Below are 18,769 nucleotides of genomic sequence, written 5' to 3' on the forward strand. Positions count from 1 at the left end.
ATTAAAATCTTGAACCTAACTAAATAAAGCAGTACACAATAAGAAAAACCGTTAAATTAAATTGTGTAATTTATAGTTGGGAATAAATTATACATTACGCTATTTAACAATGGTTTGACACTAATGCAGACCAGCTCATCATGCACGAGTCCTCTAATTTAAATTATATTAAAAATTATTTTTGATTGTTATATCTTGAATCTTTTTATTAAATAAGATTATAGATAAAAATTTAAAAAATTAATAATCCAAACTATCTCTTTTAATACCTTAAATTAAACTAATCCTAAAAATAAAAAAATATGTAAAAGGGACCAGAGAGTATATAGCTTGTCGGTCTTTGGTGGTTTGGCTTTTTCTTGTGTGGTCCTTGTATGAACTGAGAACCTTTTTGAACCCTTTCATTTTTTGTTTTCGATGAACCTCTTCAAATATATTTAGTCCCCGAGGCCTTTGTTAACAGAAACTAGACAGGGACTTTCATAAACAAGTATATAAATGTAGGAAAGCTCATGGTACTTCAACAAACCTACAAATCAACTCTTCCTCTTTTTTCTTCTTAAGTTACTGTTTCTATTTTCAGATGTCTCCTCCTCACCAATTCATATTCACCAACTATTCTATGCAACTCAATGTTGCATTCATCAACATAGCCCCCACACGAGCCCGAGAAAATAATAATCACGCGATTGTTGGCATTTTGGGAATAGCTGTTACAGTCCTCCTCAGCGCCTTGCAACTCAAGTACCAAGCAGGAACTGATTCTGCATTCCAGGATCACCCGAGAGCCATGGTTTTCGCTATAGCAAGTTTCCTTGTTTTCTGCTTGGTATGCGACTTGGAACAATACTTTCGCTCTACTCATAATAGTGCAGCTTTTGCCACAGTACTACACCAAATCCTCAGATTGTTCGGTTTCATTTCACTTGCATCTTTAGCCTTTGTCATTTTCTCGCCATCCACAAGCTCAAGGACGTCGCTCATTGTTTATCTGATTTTCCCCGGGTTTTTTTCAGCAAGGTTGGTTCTACACTGGATCCAGAATAGAAAGTTACGTGGAAACAGAGGAGCCTGCAATTTTCATAATTCAGACCCGCACTTTGTGGATAGTGACTATTTGAGCTACATAGATACTCTTCCGGTGTACCACAGAGCTCCTGCGAATCTTGTTTAGTCACTTCTGGTTCCCTAGTTGTTTTTGGTTTACAATTCAGCATGTCATCTTAAATCAGGGGGCTTTTGGTTCATGATTAATGAGCCTAGTTAATAAGAATCAGAATCTCAAACCCATGTGTTGGTATTCGGGTTAACCATTATGTAGTATGGAATTTTTGAGTTGTAAGCTTTGTCAAGTTGTAATTACTTTGATTAACTGATACAAATCTTTAGCAGTGCAACGAAATTGAAGATCACATAAACCACAAATATCAAAGTCTTAATTAGTTACTTCCTCCGTCCCGGTCATTAGTTATCAAATGGGCTGGACACGGAGACCCTGAATAAATAATGTAGAAACATGCGAGTGAATTAATTAAAAATAACAAAAGTGAGAATAATGGTGGGATCCGTCGACAAGCAAGTCGTCGTACAAATATGCAATGATCGTGAGGTTTCATTACATTTCCGACGTCCTTAACCATGTACTTCTATTGTTTACGATGATTGATCGGAGGATCAACCAACAGCGTGATTGATGTTCTCTTTAATGACCGTGAGATTTCGATGCATTTCCGCACGTCCTTGTCACAAGCAATCAATATCCAAATGTCCTCATCATCTCGGTACTTGATACTGAAACTCTCCCTCTCCAAGTGCAGCCTCTCGATCACATTATTTTCTAGCTCTGCAATCCCTGATGAATCAGATAAATCAAACCTTATAGTCACACCATTGTACATTGCCCTTACAGTCACCTCATTCAATGTTTGGCTTATATGATCAACAGCAGGTGCTTTTTCCCCGGAAGGCAAACCCGAATGAAAGTTTTTTCCAGCTTGTTCATCGTCATTTAATCTTCTCCTAAGATCAGATGACATGTTTCCTTTTATGCTTTGCTTGCCTCGTCGCCAGTCTTTAATACCAAGACCTCTACACTTGCGTTTGAGTGTCGATCGACTAACTAACATATTGAACATTCTAAATAAGATGCACAGCAATAATAATGTTTCAATAGTAGATAACTTTTTTGTTTCTGAATAATGTAAGCTGCAAGAAGTGCAAGAACATGAAAGAGAAACACCTACCACCAAAGCTCTTTGCTGCATCTTCTAATGGTCTTCCGAAAAGCTCACTAATTCCCTCAAACGTGATATCTTTACTTCCCAATTGCTTCTCTCTTTCGGAAGTATCCTCTTTGAATTGGACGGTTGTATCATCTTCTTCCAAGCCCACCATAATCCCTTCGTTTTGTTTTTGAAGAAGATCTTCCAGCCTCGAAGGCTGATCAGTTCCAGGGGTCATAGCATATCCACTGTCTTCAGGTGATTGTTCCACTAGGTCATCTATAAAGAAGCCACCAATGAAACAAAATTCCAGCTTCTACTTTCAGTCAAAACAAGGGTTAAATATCTTTAGTTTACTCTCAGTGAACTTGAACTAAGTCTCGCACCTTTTGTGTTTAGCGACATGTCTCAGGATAAAACGAGATAAAGTATAATCAATAAAATTGATTGTACTCCCTCCGTTTGAAATTAGATGTCCACTTTCAAAAAATCACATAGTTTAACAAAAGTGGATGTTCACAAACTAATTGCATTAAATGACCATAATATGTGGAATGAGATTGATCTAGGAAATATAAATAAGAGATATGTGGAGTAGAATTGATTTTAAAATATGATTTTGCATTGAAAGTTGAAGTGGACAACTAATTTGAAACAAAAAATTTTCTTAGAAGTGGACATGTAAATTGAAACGGAGGGAGTACTATTAATGAACTTGAACTAAGTCCGAAACTATCATAAGAATATTTGAAAAGATTAGAACTGAAGAACAGAGGATTATAGTTTATAGATACTAAATTATGTTATCAGTATAAGCTAAAACAAACACTCCCTCAACATGTATGTTGTTTGATCTGTAAAAGAAAGGGTTATGTTACCTCTCTCTGGAACCACAGTGTGCTCTTTCTGCTTTATCGCATCTTCCAGCATGATTTCCAGAGCAGAATTATCTATTTCCACTATATCAGGTGTGGCTATTGTCATATCTCCGACCACTGCATCTAAATATGAAACAGTGACATCGTTGGACTTCTCTATGTCCCGAACATGCTCATCTTGCACCGTACCATCTTCAAACAACAATTGTGAACTGCCAGTACCTTGTTGGAATACATAATCTTCATGGTCTGCAAGCGAACACACAGGCTGACCTATTTTAAAAGTCTCTGGTTCATACCCGGAAGAGTTGATAACCTCAACTAATAACACTTCCCCTAACTGTCCCTCTGAAGCAACCATATCAAATAGAAGATTTTCCTTCATTGTTGTCAATAGAGAGTTCAACAAGGTTTGAGGGTAATAACTATCCATTTCTTGTGAGGGCAGAAAGAACTCGAGTACACATTCTCTGTATTGTGGTGAAAGGCTCCACAAGCATATTGTGAAACAAGCAATTGACCCGCAGTTCTGTGCATAATGTGCCAAGGGGTGATTAGTAATAGTGAGTTCCGTTATATCCCTGCAGAACAAGGATTTTTGGGATAGATACGTCTTGCCAACAGGACCTTCACCTACATGTGACCCCATCCGCAAACAAGCATCTTTAAACTGACACCAGGGTATTATATTTTCAAAATCTCTGTGACTTGATTGATACATTACTTCAAGGCCTCCTAAGTTAGCATCTTTAATTACCCAGTATTGAGCAAGAGGTAAGCGGAATGTTTGACATATCACCTCCAACAAGTGATCCATTTCCAGCATTGCATGTTTTCGGGTCTGTTAGCACAATCATGGTACATAATTCAGCAGTTATACCATAACATATTTTTCCTAAGAAAGAATTAACATGTCAAAACCCGTGCTCACATTCGTCCTTATGAAGCGGTATATATTGTCACCTAACGAATACATTCCTAGTTTCTGCAAAGAAAAACGAAACTTAGACATGAAACTGTGATGAACTACATTACTCTGAAGCCAAACAGAGGAACTGGAAAGCACAGACCTTCAAGAAGTAGGATAAGTGAGTAGATAGCTTGACTTTTTCGAGATCCTGGTCACAAGTGGAGACAAGTTCCATAACCCCATCAGGGCGGCCTGAGAAGTTAACAGTTTTAAAGAGAGGTAAACAAAGAGAAGCTCGAATCCCACAAGTCAACGCAAAATCCTTATGCGAATACTCATTCACAGAGTAAAATTCAATTTTAGGACTCATTTCAGGCCTATTACTCATAAATACGTGGGCAATAACACTTGTTTCTTCGTCGTCATCTTCTCCGTCTTCTTTTATGGTAACCGTAGAAGCTAGAGAGTGAATCCTGTACGATGAAAATCCCTCGTCATCACTAGAAAGAACATAAAATGGTTCGTTCTTTGCCTTGAGCTCCCAGTATTCTCGTCCCTCTTGATGTTTTTCGCGGCTTGCCTCCCAAATCTGAATCAAGACATTATCTAACTTTTGTCTGCTCCAGATCTGTGTGCAATAAGCAGAATTTGCAGCCATGGTGGCTTGCATATTATCAACCGATCGGCAACTAGTTCTGCATTTGGACTTCTTTGATATAATGATGGGTCCGGGTCCTGGTAGTTATATGTCAGGACTATTTAAAAAACTCACAGATTTGGGCCGTCAGATATCCAGCGGTCAGGATCATATTTTTTTAACATTTTTTACTACATGTTATTTAACTGCTCCACTGCCATTAATGGCTGTGGACCGCTACCATATATACAGTCTTTGACTCTTTGGGCCGGTTTAGCCACCGATCTTTTAAATAAAAAAATATAATTTTTTAATATGAATATAGAAGAGGTGTTTCATATTAACCGTAGAACATTTTGTTCAAAGCTTTCCTCCACAAAATTACACGAAGTTGTTTCGTTCCCACCTTCAACAAAGCGGTGACGGGTTCCACAGGTCTAGTGACGGGTTTCATCTAGAAGAGTAGAAGGTGTTTGGTTGAATTTATAATTTATGACTTATCTTGGTTGAGTTTATAATTTATGATTTAACGTGATTTATGTGATAAATTGAGAGTTTAAAATATGTGATTCGGTAATTTTGATTTATTAATAATTTAAAAGTTATTAAAAATATAAAAATAAAATTAATTATGGGTAACTTATGATTTAGGGGTAAATTTTTTTTAAAAAAATTAAGTCACTAGAAAAGTACCTTAATTAATATTTTGTTTGTTTCATTCAATATAAATTATTTATTTCCTTAATTTTTTTATTAACACATATTTTTATTTATAAAATTAACTTAAAATTATAACGACAAATTTAGTTAATACATTCAAGGGAAGTCATGAAATACAAGGGTATTCAACTCGGATTTTAGAAAATAAAATAGAATTGGGTATTTATTTGAGATTTAAAATTTTTATATATTACAAAATCTAGCGATATTCAATCATAATTTTAAATTATGCGTTAAAATACGATGATATAACTTGGGATTACTTAAATGTTAAACCAGAATATGAATGATGGATTTATTTTAACTTCATAAAATAGATGAATTTTGTGAAATTGTTCAATGTATTTTATGTTTTTTAAAATCTCCGAAATCAACGAGATTTTAAAGTATTAGACTTTAAAAGTTGTTATTTAAATATAAAGAATAGATTTATTTATAATATGATTTGCAATGAACACAAGGGACACAAAATCTATAAATAGATAGTTACTCCTCCCATTTTGCATGGCTTTTGACCACCAATGCCCCTCACCCCTTTTTTTTTTACACCATCCTGCCATTAAAAGTTGTTTTTTTACACGTGAGCATGCTGCAGTAGAGTAGTCCACGTGCAGAGCAGATGCGTATTGTACAATGCGGTCTAATATATACATCAAAATGGCGGGTGAAACTGATGGACAACGGATCATACTCACGGACAAAGCTTATATTCCTCTTTTTATCACTGGTATGTACTTCAAATCTGTTAGATACATGGTTTGAATTTGAATTTGAATACCAGAGCTTCTTTTTTCCTCTTTTATCAAAAACAATCCAATTCATCCACAACAATTTGCTTTTCTTCTCGCGCTCTGCATCTTCATGGCTGAGGTTAGGTCCTTTATGTTTATCGTTTGCCAAGTTGTTTTTATATTTTTTGTTCGGGATGATGCTCCCCTCAAGTACTCTTTTCTTCATCATTTGCGTTTGTTTAAATTAGAATCTTCAATTTGAGGATGGATGTGCTCTACCTTCTGTTGCGGTTTCCTCGAACCAACCTCGAAAGGGTAATTTATTTAGTCATGTCTTTTTTGATTTACTCATTTTACAACGTCTGCCAAGTGTTTGTTATAATTACACACTAATTTGGTTTTTCTCTCATCAGGTAAATCAGCAAGGAAAGCTTTGGGTGATGTTACAAACTTGGGGGGGGGGGGGGGGTAACTTCTTAAGATCTTTTGCAGCAAATCAGAACCAGGTTTGAAGTATATGTGGGATATTGAGTACTTTTTTTCGTTTTTTTACAGTAACTTTGTTTTTCACAGAAATTTTAATTCAACCCGCAAGGGACTGTTCCGCATAGTGTTCATGGTATAGGTATGATATAATTGTTTTTCAAAGAAGTCCATAATTTTCAATCTTTCGTTCTTTTCGTTCAACACTTTCTTCCCTCTATGTTCTTTTAAACTTGACAGTCAACAAACCTGTCTCTACTAAGAAAAAATTAGCTGCTGCATGCAGTCATTGTGTAGCAGGATCTCCTCTGTCTTTTAATTTAATTGACAAGGTTTCCCCCCTTATTTTTGTCTTCAAATTTATGCTGTTAAAATTGTATTATTCTGACCTGAAAAAAAATGTCTCTTTTTGGTAGGCAAACGTGCATCGTCCAAGCCTTGGAAAGTTTTCATCCGAAAACACCAAGTGTAATTTCTAAAACACGTTGCTACTTTATAAATGAGGTCCTTTTATGGGTGATGCAATTTTACAGAACCTCATTTTCATTCCCATTGCATCATTTTTGCAGATGTTAATCATGTTTCTGCCAACGTGCATCGTCCAACCCAAGCACTCCTTTCATCCGAAAACACAGATCGTAATTTCTTAAACATGTTGCTACTTTATAAAGGAGGTCCTATTTGCTGATGCAGTTTAACAGTAACTCATGTTCAATCCGATATATATAATTTTGCAGCACATTCTCATGTTTCTGCATTGCAAACTCACTGTACAGTTGCTGATTGTCTACCGCCTGGTATTTTTTTTGTATTACTGTGGTTGTTGTTATCCTAATTTCTCGGAAAGCTCTTCACTCCAGGAAATATTCCAAATTATTAAACATGATTTGAATGGTGAGTATTCTGTACAATTTCGAATATAAGTATTGCTGGAGAATATTTAAGACGATTAGAATCTATGTTGTTCACAGGGAAAGGTAACAAAAGGAAGTCTTGGAACAAGGATGGGACATTGCAGCCAACCACCTCCACTCCATTGCAGCCATTGTTAGGGAGGGCCAAACCCCCCGTTTTTCGGAAAGTTAAGCCTAGACTCTCAACTATGGATACAACTGTCAATCAAGCGTTGTTTGCTGTGGAAGATCATGAAGCTGATACACATGATAATAGCTTATCTCATCAAGTTGGTTAGTTACTAATTCTGAACAGTATAAATCTACGGAGTAGCACACCTCAAACAACTTCCAGATATAATGGAACAGGCCAAATCTTGGAAACCAAAGTTTGAGTCACTTGGTAACCTGATCAAGGCAGTGCTTGATCTAACAAAGTGCATTGTGGATATTAAGAGCCTCCGATCTCAGTACATTAACCTGGACACTCCAGAGATGGTCATTTCCAGTGCTCATATCCCAATAGCCGTGTACTGGACCATCATAAGCATTGTGGCTTGTGCATCTATGGTTATTGATCTTCCTGGCAGTAGTCATGAGTATATCTTTTCTGCTTTTTTTATTAATTATATATGTTGCAATTTGGTCATGCATGTTAAATCGGTCAAAATTTTAATGTTGATGTTTGATTGATTAGGTACATGGCCTCGGCAACAGAGACCTGGGTAAGAAAATTCCAGAACATTTCACTTTTTCCCCTTGGTTTTGGTCTATAACATTATTGTCTGTTGCCAATTTGCGCTACTTCTTGATCTGATTAATGACGACGAAAGTGATATGATACAGGTCCGAAGGGGGGAAATTAACGAAAAAATAAAATGCTTGCAAGACATCGTGCCAAAGTTATGTCAATTGTCAGGAGAAAAACTCCTGATTCCAGGATGAAAACGAGCGTCCCAGAGGGGGCTACAAATTCCAGTTATTTCTTTAACTGTATCTGTGATGATTACGTTCACAGGGCTACATTTATGATTTACTATACAATTAATGTAATGTATCATAGACTTTGATTTGTACATGTGATATAGGTAATAGCTAATTGTTAGAACCATTGAGATATTACACGTTAAGGTTCCTAATTTAAATCAAGTTCTTAGGTTCGCAAATGCTTTTGAGTTCTCATTTCAGTGTTCCACATTAATGACAGAACCAGAGGAGGATAAACTGTGATTGCAGCCTCGACTGAGCTTAAATTAATGATACTCACACTAGCTTAGTCTGCACCGTCAGCTGAGCTTCCCAACTCCACAAATGAACAAAAAATTATTTTTAGTCTGACTGTCTGAGCTCTCTTTAACTGCACATAATGTGTTTGATAAGTAACACTAGCAACCATTAAATCGAACTAAAAATCTTGATCTTTTGATCAACTGCTCATTCTCAGGAATTATTGTTAGATAGTAGTATTGCAGTATGATATATTAAAGTAACCAATACAATGCAGGGTGACAGGGTAGGGGATTGGCGTGAGTTTGTAACTTACTTCACGTACCCAATCAGTGGTCGGGAGTCTGGACAACTCCCGATGGCCTGATAAGCTTGAGTGATGGAGGTCCATCACAGAAGAATACATTGAAAAGTTACAGGAGCTAGGTACCAAGTTACTGGAAGTGTTATCAGAGGCTAAGGGGCCTTGAAAAAGAGACTATTGCAAAGGCTTGCGTGAATATGGAACAAAAAGTGTTAATTACAGTAACTAATATCCCACGTGTCCTAAACCTGACTTGACACTTGGATGCAGAAGACATACAGATACAGCTGCAATTACCCTTTTGCTTCAGGAGCCGGTTTATGAACTACAGGCCACTCGGGATGGTGGCAAAACTTCGATTACGGTTAAGCCTATGGAAGGAGCTTTGGTTGTTAATCTGGGAGATTTTGGTCACGTAAGTCATTCCTCTACTAATTGACAAATATTTTCGTGTTACTTAAATTGTTAGCAAACAATTAGTGTTTGTTACTTAACAAGATAACTCTGTTTGCAAGTTCATTTTATAAGTATCCTAATATATACATGTCAAGGCATAAATCATTTTTAATTTCGGCAAATTTTCGTTTTTAATTCTACATTTGGTTGACATTTACCTTTTTCTTTAATATGATGTTTTGCTGGACCATGTGATTTTGCAGAAGTATTTGAATTTGATGCGATGAATGAGCGGATGTTTATGATTTCTATGGGCCGTTTGATGAATCCAAATCCCTGGGACATGCTGAAATTAATTTTGTAAAGAGTAAGATATCAGAACTAACTGATGTGTGGGTTCCTGTTGAAGGGAAGTTGGCTCAGGCATGTCAGCCAAAACTGCAAACAAGAATTTTCTTGAATGATACAAGGGGTAGTGACGTAGTTAAAGATTATCTAAGTAAGATGGGAAGAGAAGTGGGGAAGAAGGTGAAGAGCTGTATATATATATATATATTCTGCTATAAATTTCAGATATTAAGGACTATGTTCATCTTTATTAGCCTATGCTATTAATTTTCTTCATGTATTGAATAGATGAGATTGTGGTCTCCTCAAACAAATTTGGCATTTCAAAAAAAACTATTCACACTCCCAACAGAAGCATTTCTAATCAATGACTTCACATGTCAATTGAAACGAAAAATGCCTCTGCAGGTATTGTGAAGTAGTCGCGTTGCTCTGTTTTTTTTTTTTTTGCCACAAGTCGCGTTGCTCTGTTTAAGTGTAAGAAGATGATGCAATGATTTGTTGACTGATGCATTGACTGTATAGTAATACCCAGACATGTATAATGCTAAATGTGTATGCCATTGTTTATATAAGATGAATGATGCACATTTCATATTTTCTGTTTTCTTCTATGGATGATTCTTATAATTTATTGGCAACACAATTGTACATTTTTATGCAGGGTCGTCTGTTTTTGTCTGCAAGAATAATCAGATTTCATTCTGATCTTTTTGGACATAAGACGAAATTCTTATTTCTCCGGGAAGACATAGAAACCATTCAGGTGTTCCCACCTACTTTTTCACCGATGGTTAGTCCAATTATTGTCATGACTCTACGGCTTGGCAGGGTTCTTGATGAAAAACATGGTGCAAAAACTCATGACGCTGAAGGCAGACTGAAATTCCATTTTCAATCTTTCGTGTCTTTTAATGTGGCATACAGTTAAGGAATTCACTCCAGTTGTACAAGAAAATTATCATCATAAATTATGATGTTTTCTAGATATCCTCATATTGTTACTTCTACATTTAATGTGGCATACTGCTTTTTTCATTTTCATGTACGTGATTTTTCAGCATTGCAATCCAGCTTTCTGTTTACTGTTCTTTTGATGTGTATGGTTCAAGTCTAACTTGTGCTTGCTGCAGGGAGACTTTTCGAGCTGAGTTTAAGGAACTTTTGCCTTTTTGGCTACAAAATGTCCCTCTACATTCTTGCTTATTTCTGTTTACAACCACTTGACTCAAGAGATTTATACGGTGTTGACTACACTACATTTACTCATTTTGTTGAGCTTCTAAGAGAAGCTGCTGCTTCCCCCAAAAAACACCCATTCCATTTCATTCTAATATTCAAAAGAAATTGTACTCTCTCTCCAACCATTCTTGCTTATTTCCGAATTTCAAATTCAATTTCGGATTCAAATCCCAGTATTGCCATTTTAGGTATATTTAATTCTTTTTGTGGTTATTTCTTTTATTCTTTAACTGCAGGCCTTATCTAATAGAGTTGATAGGCTAATAGATTTTATCAGTTTAAATGTGACATGTTTTTAAACATCCGTCAGTGATAAAGAACCATAAAGTGATAACCTGTTAAAAGAAAATAAAAGAGAAAGCTTTTGCCTTTGTTATATCCACAATGAAGTTTAGATGCTGCAGCAAGAATGCAGTGAAATCCCAGGACTGACTTAGAGGATTTGCAGCTGAAGTTTATCTTTTTACCTCGGTTAATTTTTAAAGTTTTATAGTAGACAGAGCTAGCCCAGATGTCCAATGTGATTAAGGATACTTTGAAATTATTATTGGTGTCTTTGTTTGGTACTTTTAGTAATTAATTTCTCATTTGCAGTTTTAATGGGAGGAAAAACTGGACATCATGCATCATTTTTTGACAAGTACTAGCTCAAATAAATGGTTAGCTTTGTAAAGTAGATCTTCAGTTTTTGTAGACAATTTTAGTTAGTGTATGCATTTAGCTTAAACTTGCATATGCGTCATTGTTTTTCTGCCCATGTTTAGTGATGCTAAATACCAAACTTGATATAATACCAGTATCTCTTCTTATATATAAAGTTTTGGCATGGTGATGGTGTTTGTTCGGTCCACAGTTTGGGCTCCCAAGTTGCTGCAGCCTTGCAGGTGGTGATGGTATATAGCTAGCATGGGATGATTTACACCATTTGGATGCCTCAGATTAAGATACTAAATCATAAGTCCGTCGAGGCATTTTTGAATTCGTCAAGTTTTAGGTCAGTAGTTCTGTTCTCTAATTTATCAGATCTTTTTGTTACTTACTTCAGGCTGTTGCAAAAAAGGTCAAGAGACCAATGTGGTAACAGAATATGTTATGCAAGTAGTAAAACTAGAATATGTTATGCAAGTAGTAAAACTAACTGAAAAGCGGCATTGCCACCGCCCACCAGGGGGGACGCATGGCACAAATTTTAAAATATCATGTCTGAGACATGGCAATTTTTTCCATATAATTTTAGAAGAACTTTACAAAGTTTAAACTTTGATCGAAGGTCAATGAGGTGATATTCCACATATTAGGTCTCATTCCAATCAGTACCAACCCTCTATATAAATCAGGTATGTTCAGTTTTAATAGTTGCTTAGTTGTTACCGCACTATCTTTATCAGCTGAATTAGTTGTATAATTTAGTCTTTATAATGTAGTTTTGTCCCCAAGTTTTTAGTTCTTTGGTTGTGATCACTTTGGGTTTTGTTTGTGATTATTTAAACTGGGATGAGTCTAAGATTTTTATATCCGATAATTTATAAATATTAAAAAAGTAACACCTAAAATAAAAGTTATTATTTATTCATAAATAATTTTTTACTTATAAACAATAAATACTTCTTTAAGTTAACTATCAAGTTATAGATTCAGGAAATGATGATCTTGGAAAAGAATTTTAGCTTATGTATTCTAATATAACGAGAACAAAATTCATGTGTTAGTTAAAAAAAATAGTATGTAGTTATGTTATCCTTTTGATTTTTTAGCACACATTTTTGGTTCTTTGACTACATAGCTAAAGAAGTTATTATCAAGTATATCTTTTTGTCAATAAAAGTATTGATATAATATTTTTGTTCAAAAAAAATTCAAAAATAATATTTTTAACTATATAGTCAAAACGCTTTAACAAAAGTCAAAAGACAAATATTTAAGAACATAGTGTGTCTATAAAAATGTACGGTATATACCATCTTAATGATCTTATAAATTTTTTTTGAAATATATATATAATTCTATATAATCATGATAAATATTGTGAAAATATTATTTTATTATATTAACTTTACTTTTTTGTGAGATATATAAATATGAATTTTATTTTGAATTTCAACTTTGAAAAATTATACATTATGATTTATGTGAGCGGGAAACAATGTAGTGGAAGACAAAGTATTTCAATCTCTTTTTGACTAAAATCATCCTATGAAGTAAGAATTCCCAGAAATCTTCTCAATTTGCCGAGTGAACAAAACATGAATTTCATAACCATTATAGAATTTGAAGTGAAACATTTTGGAGTTGCTGACAGTAACAATCTTTCTAGGAGTTTGAGGTTATTCCCCGTCTCAAAGTAGATGTCCCTTTTGACTTTTAATTAATCAAATTGACTATATTTTAACTGCAATTTATATGTATTTTTTTCTAATTAGATGAAAAATTATATCTAATTAGAAAAAAAATTAGATGAAATGAAAGGCTCAATTATAACAATATACTAATATATAGCGTGAAAGTGAGTAGTGTAACATCTTAAAACAGGCCTTTACAAAAAAATAAGGCAAGATATTACACAAATTGAAATCATGTATGAATTACACAAAATTGAATGTATAATACAAAAAAGCTCTTCCTAAAAGCAGGCCGGCCCAGAGGGAGGGCAAACAGGGCGACGCCTAGGGCCCAAAAAGTTTAGAGGCCCAAAATTTGTATAATTTATGTATTGTTATTAGTATATATAAGGCTATTCTATCCTAATTGACTATGTACGTAACTAAACTAATGGTACTATCAATCATGCACTAACAGATAAATGTCATCAAACATTTGTTTAATCTTTTTTCTTACATCTATTGTTTTATAGTTATTTTCTTACGGAAGTTGACTAAAATTTGAGTTTACATTACTACAAGGTCATATTTTATCAAATTTAGTGAAGCAAAAAAAATTAGAGCTCATTTTCTTTTTACGCCCACGGCCCTCAGAAAGTATAGAACGGCCCTGCGGCTAAAAGTAAACAAGAAAACTTTATTTTTAACAGTTTACAAAACATCTAAAAAAACCTTGCCAACGTTATTGAAAAATGAATTAACAAAACAAAATTATTTGAAAATTTAAGCTCGCGGTAGTGGGCACAATCATAGTAGTCAAATAATTTCATTAGTACAAGACTTTTTAACGGTAGCTCAAAACATATCAATACCATGTCATTAGTATTTACCCAAAAGGGCTCATATTTCCTTATTCAAAACACAGATCAAAACCATGTCATAAGTCTATTTAGTTTGCATAGCAACCTTTGACCTTGGAACTTAGAATTGAACATTTCACTTCATGTAAATGCTTGCTGAGAGACCAGTATTGACGGGGTCTGCAAAGAGTCAGCAGTGCAATGAGTTTACTATCTTTTGCCAGTTTCAAGTGAAAAGCGTGCAGTCATTAAGTGCATGATCGTGACAACGATTTGTATTAAACTTTTGGCGACATTGTGTGCAACTTTAAACATCTTTTGCTGCGACAAGGCTACAATTTTTTATGCTTATTCGACATTAAAGGTTATTGCATGTCATATATTAATCTAAACAATTGTTTTCCAGTAAAGGGATTAATACCCAACGTGTAAAAAAAATATCCATGCTAACAAAATCTTTACGTATCTAAGGCCATCAAATCTTTACATATCTATTCTGTGTGAACGGTCTTTCATTTACTTACAAAAGTAACGTAATTTCAATAAACATTACATCTATGTGTGGACCAAAATATTGAATAATATTATATTTTATTCATAAAAAAATTAATAAGTTTTTCTTAACATAACACATTAAACGAATCAAATTTGAAAACGGTTACATATCCAATTTATTTATAACTTTGACAGAAGTTCTGTATTCGTTAAACTTAATTTCTTATAATTTAAAATGAATTATATGTTATCTAAAAATAATATTAATTTATGACAATTGGTAGAAGCTAATGTTTTATAATTGTCACCCCTGTGATCCTGGGAAATAGAGATTTTTCTACTATATTATATTTTTCAACCTAATAACAAAAAATACTAACCTTAAACTTTAACTTTATGGTGTGTATGGTGGGTGCAAAATCTATAGCCTCTAACAACATAAATGTTTGAAGAATGTGTTATAAAATCTTTTAAAAAAAAAAATGGTAACATATTTTTTTTTCTTGCAAAATTTTATATTAACAAAAAATTGAAATGAAAAAACAAATTATTTTCACATTTTAGCTCGCGGCAGCGGGCACCATCCTAGTGAATATATAAGAGACGACACGAAAAAGGAAACGAAGCGGCAGTAAACTGAGTAGAATGGGGGAAGAAAGAGAGATTAATAGAGACGTGGAGCTTGTCGATTCCCGGGGTTTGCGGCACTCATTGCTTCTCTTCTGGGCGCTAAGCTGCAAGGATGAACACAGTGAGCTCACGGTTGATGCCAGCATATCTCGCATGATTGGCTGTGATGAAGAAGATGAAAGAACCCTTTTACGATACCGGACTCGCTTCGCCAGTTCTGCTATTATAGTAGAGCCCATTTGCAGCACTGAGGGAGTAATTGAGCGCGTATTCGAGAACCGGAGGGCAGAGATGAGTCCTGACATTAGTTTTTACTCTAAAGATGAATACCCACACCGAGATTTTGCTCTCACTTGCGGCATTCGTGCTTTTTTCTGTTTCCCTCTTTGTTCTCCGGGGAGAGTTGGGGTTATGGAGATAGTTTCGACTCGCAACCAGGACGTTGGAATACTCGAGTCATTTTGTACATCTTTTAAGGTATTTCAATAAATCTGATTCCTCTCTTTTGATTTTGAACTCAAATTTGGTTTATAACTTGGCCAATTAATCGTTGGTTTGCAGGATTGGCGCAGCTTGGATTTTAGCTTCCGGGACAGTGATGTAAGACTTGTACATGGTATTCTTCTTTTTTTCTTAGGAAACAAATTGTTTGATTTTTATATTTTCGTATTTTTCTATCAGTTGCAAAAATATGAAAACCCGGTATTGGGTCGTGTATTGGAGGAAGTGTGTCAAACTTTTCATTTACCTCTTACTCAATACTGGACCTGTAAAGGCGGTTTTTACTACTCGCTAAATCAATTCAGTGGTAGGGATTTTGAAAATTTGGCGCCATGGTGTCAGTTCAAAGATGCTTGTTTGTGCAAGGGCTTCAATCGCCTACTTGGCGTCTCAAATCGATCAGCTGGAGCCTTTTTCTGCAGCAATATATCAGCATTAAGCATTACTAAATATCACTTGGCACATTATGCAAAAAACTTGGGATCAATTGCTTGTTTTACGATCTACTTGCTTGTTTTAGAAGAAGAAAAAGAATATGGAAGAGAATATGCACTCGAGTTCTTTCTGCCTTCTCAAGAAATGGATAATGATTACCCTCAAACTTTGTTGAATTGTATATGGACAAAAGTTAGGGAATCTCTTCCAAATTGTAAGCTCGCTGCAAGAGAGAGAGAAAAACCAGGACAAGTGTTACTAGTCAAGGTTATCAACTCTTCGACCCACTCTCAACCCAAGTCATTTGAAGTTGGTCACCCCCAAAGTTCTCTTCCTCACAATGAAGGCTCAGAGTTTACTCACACTTTAGAATTGTTTGAAAAAGGTCCTAATCAAATTAGCAATTCAAAATCTTATGAAGAGGCTGCAGTAGGGGAAACGTCAATAAGAATATTAAATGAAGCTTCCCAGCCTAGGGGATCTGAAGAATACTTCAACACAAATGGGAAAAAAGTGACTGCTGAGAGAGGTAAGCATGACTATCTGTTTAAAGGGATACAGTAGAAACTTGGATTAGGTATTTTTTTTTTAACAAATAAATGTGCATAATGTAAATGTCTTTTGTCCTCGATGAAATTGGGAGCTGAGTTATGTTACTTTGGTGGCTTTATAATAGATAATCTGGTAGAAGTGTCATCTGATGATGAAGATGTTGAACCTGTGACCCCTGAATCAGAACAATTGAAGAAATCTAAAATACCTTGTACTGTAGAGAATGTTAATAAGCATTTTGGAAGACCACTAAAAGATGCAGCAAAGAGCTTTGGTTGTAAGTTTTATTCTACCTTGTTCTTACACAAACATATTCCAGCTTCTTATAATATTTATAAATGATTTAATAACTGTTTACGTTTATTGCATTGGTATGACTTAGTATCTTATTGAAGTTATCATTGTTTTAGTGAGTCAATCAACAGTCAAGCGCATATGTAGAGATGTTCATATTGAATGCTGGGAATCTGGCAAGAGTCAAAAGACAGATGGTAAATCGGAGGCAAAAGACTTTTCATTAGCCACGTCTAGCTTGCCAAATAGATGCGTTGCTACTGATATAAGTCAGGACATTAATATGATGACCGTAAAGGTCACATATGATGCTCGTACCATAAGGTTTGAACTACCTAGTTCATCAGGGCTTGAAGAGTTGGAGAATAGTGTGATTAAGAGGCTGCAATTGGATAGAAAAAGTTTCAGTATCAAGTATCAAGATGACGAGGATGATTGGATTGACATTACTTGTGACGAGGACGTACAAGAATGTATGAAAGTCTCGAGATCACTTAAGAAGCCAACTATCAAAATGAAGCTTGGTCCCGCCTATTAACAGTTATCCAGGTTGAAGGAAGATGGCGCTCCTTTCTTTGTTTTTCTTTTTGGGTAACAACATTTAAGTACTGATCAACGATATTTTGGTTCAAATTTTTTAGTACTGATCAACGATGATGATCAATTGATGGGTGGAATATATAGTTATCTTGTAATAGGTATTATAACTACTAATATGCGAGGAAAATTAAGTGATATGAAATATCTCTTTTTGAAGCGAAATATCTCTTTTTGAAGCCTCAAAATTTGGAAAACCAGTTAATAATGCAAAATTATGAATTCATCTAATCACAAGATTATGAAACAAGCATGCATATTTAGCGTGACTCAGGTCATTAGAGACTTTTGTTCTTCCTGGATGCCTCTAGTGAAGGATACACATATAGCTTAGTTCATAGAAGCCAATACACGAGAAGACTTGTTGATGCTCTACGTTCTTGCAAAGATTTCTCTTTAGTACAAATTTAAGAACTGATTTCTCGTTAGTACAATTTATTAACCTGTCGTAAAATAAATGTGTAGTGTAGGTGTTCCTTCCCATTCAAAATATGGGAAGCAATGTGTGCAAAAAGACTACTAATTCTCTATATAAAATTAGAGAAGTTGGCATTACGTGAATGTTCAGTGATTAAGATTGAATTTGTTACTTGCATATCTTATGAGAACTAGTACAATTTTATCATTACTTACTTCTGGAGCATCTATATAGACCACTGTAAAGGTAAAAGGTTGCTGTGATGCATATACACTATACAGCCATACATTATCGTAAACACTCTCTCCGCCACTTTACTCTCTTTTCCAATTATAGCTTCTTTTCTCCGGTTAATCTCCCACTGTAGGTGCTTTGACGCCCACCAATCTCGGTGAGGCATTGTTTTGCAGGTCTCAACCAGCAGCTACACCATCTTTACTGGAACCTACTGGAATACCACTTAAAGATGCAGCATTGTTATATTCTAACTTTCAGCTTAATTCATAAAATACTATCAACTCTGTTTATGTTTTACAGTCACAACTGTGTATTGATTCATCGTCTTCATTGTTGTAGTCCGTCCATCTAATTCAACCGCAGATGTAGAAGTGTTGGTATTGCACGGTGGCGAGCTAGCAAGAGAATGTTAATTGATGATGAACCATGGGGAATACTACC

At 35.0% G+C, this 18,769-nt stretch overlaps 3 protein-coding genes across 4 annotated transcripts; 2 read left to right on the plus strand and 1 right to left on the minus strand.

The window, feature by feature from the left end:
* Positions 1-1,416: 1,416 nt before the first annotated feature.
* LOC108200956 (protein NLP7) lies at positions 1,417-4,746 on the minus strand. 2 transcript variants are annotated; one of them, XM_017369235.2, is made up of 5 exons: positions 4,171-4,745; positions 4,032-4,085; positions 3,101-3,941; positions 2,244-2,501; positions 1,417-2,119 (listed from the first exon to the last, which is right to left on the minus strand). In XM_017369235.2, the coding sequence occupies exons 1-5, from the start codon at positions 4,678-4,680 to the stop codon at positions 1,647-1,649; spliced, it is 2,136 nt and encodes a 711-aa protein (XP_017224724.2). In that variant the 5' UTR covers positions 4,681-4,745; the 3' UTR covers positions 1,417-1,646. The 2 variants fall into 2 exon arrangements, with proteins under 2 accessions (XP_017224724.2, XP_063940022.1); XM_064083952.1 differs by having other exon boundaries at positions 1,906-2,115; positions 4,171-4,746.
* Positions 4,747-5,968: 1,222 nt separating this feature from the next.
* Positions 5,969-8,640, plus strand: LOC108202367 (protein SIEVE ELEMENT OCCLUSION B-like). Its single transcript, XM_064084932.1, has 10 exons — positions 5,969-6,413; positions 6,512-6,723; positions 6,822-6,913; positions 6,998-7,049; positions 7,151-7,219; positions 7,319-7,475; positions 7,553-7,768; positions 7,844-8,073; positions 8,172-8,199; positions 8,321-8,640. The coding sequence occupies exons 7-10, from the start codon at positions 7,727-7,729 to the stop codon at positions 8,417-8,419; spliced, it is 399 nt and encodes a 132-aa protein (XP_063941002.1). The 5' UTR covers positions 5,969-6,413; positions 6,512-6,723; positions 6,822-6,913; positions 6,998-7,049; positions 7,151-7,219; positions 7,319-7,475; positions 7,553-7,726; the 3' UTR covers positions 8,420-8,640.
* A 7,341-nt stretch (positions 8,641-15,981) lies between these two features.
* On the plus strand, positions 15,982-17,614 carry LOC108201693 (protein NLP6). Its single transcript, XM_017369978.2, has 3 exons — positions 15,982-16,759; positions 16,907-17,059; positions 17,193-17,614. The coding sequence occupies exons 1-3, from the start codon at positions 16,375-16,377 to the stop codon at positions 17,612-17,614; spliced, it is 960 nt and encodes a 319-aa protein (XP_017225467.2). The 5' UTR covers positions 15,982-16,374.
* The last annotated feature ends 1,155 nt before the right edge of the window (positions 17,615-18,769 follow it).

This window comes from Daucus carota, chromosome 9, assembly GCF_001625215.2.
Source record: "Daucus carota subsp. sativus chromosome 9, DH1 v3.0, whole genome shotgun sequence".
NCBI lineage: Eukaryota > Viridiplantae > Streptophyta > Magnoliopsida > Apiales > Apiaceae > Daucus > Daucus carota.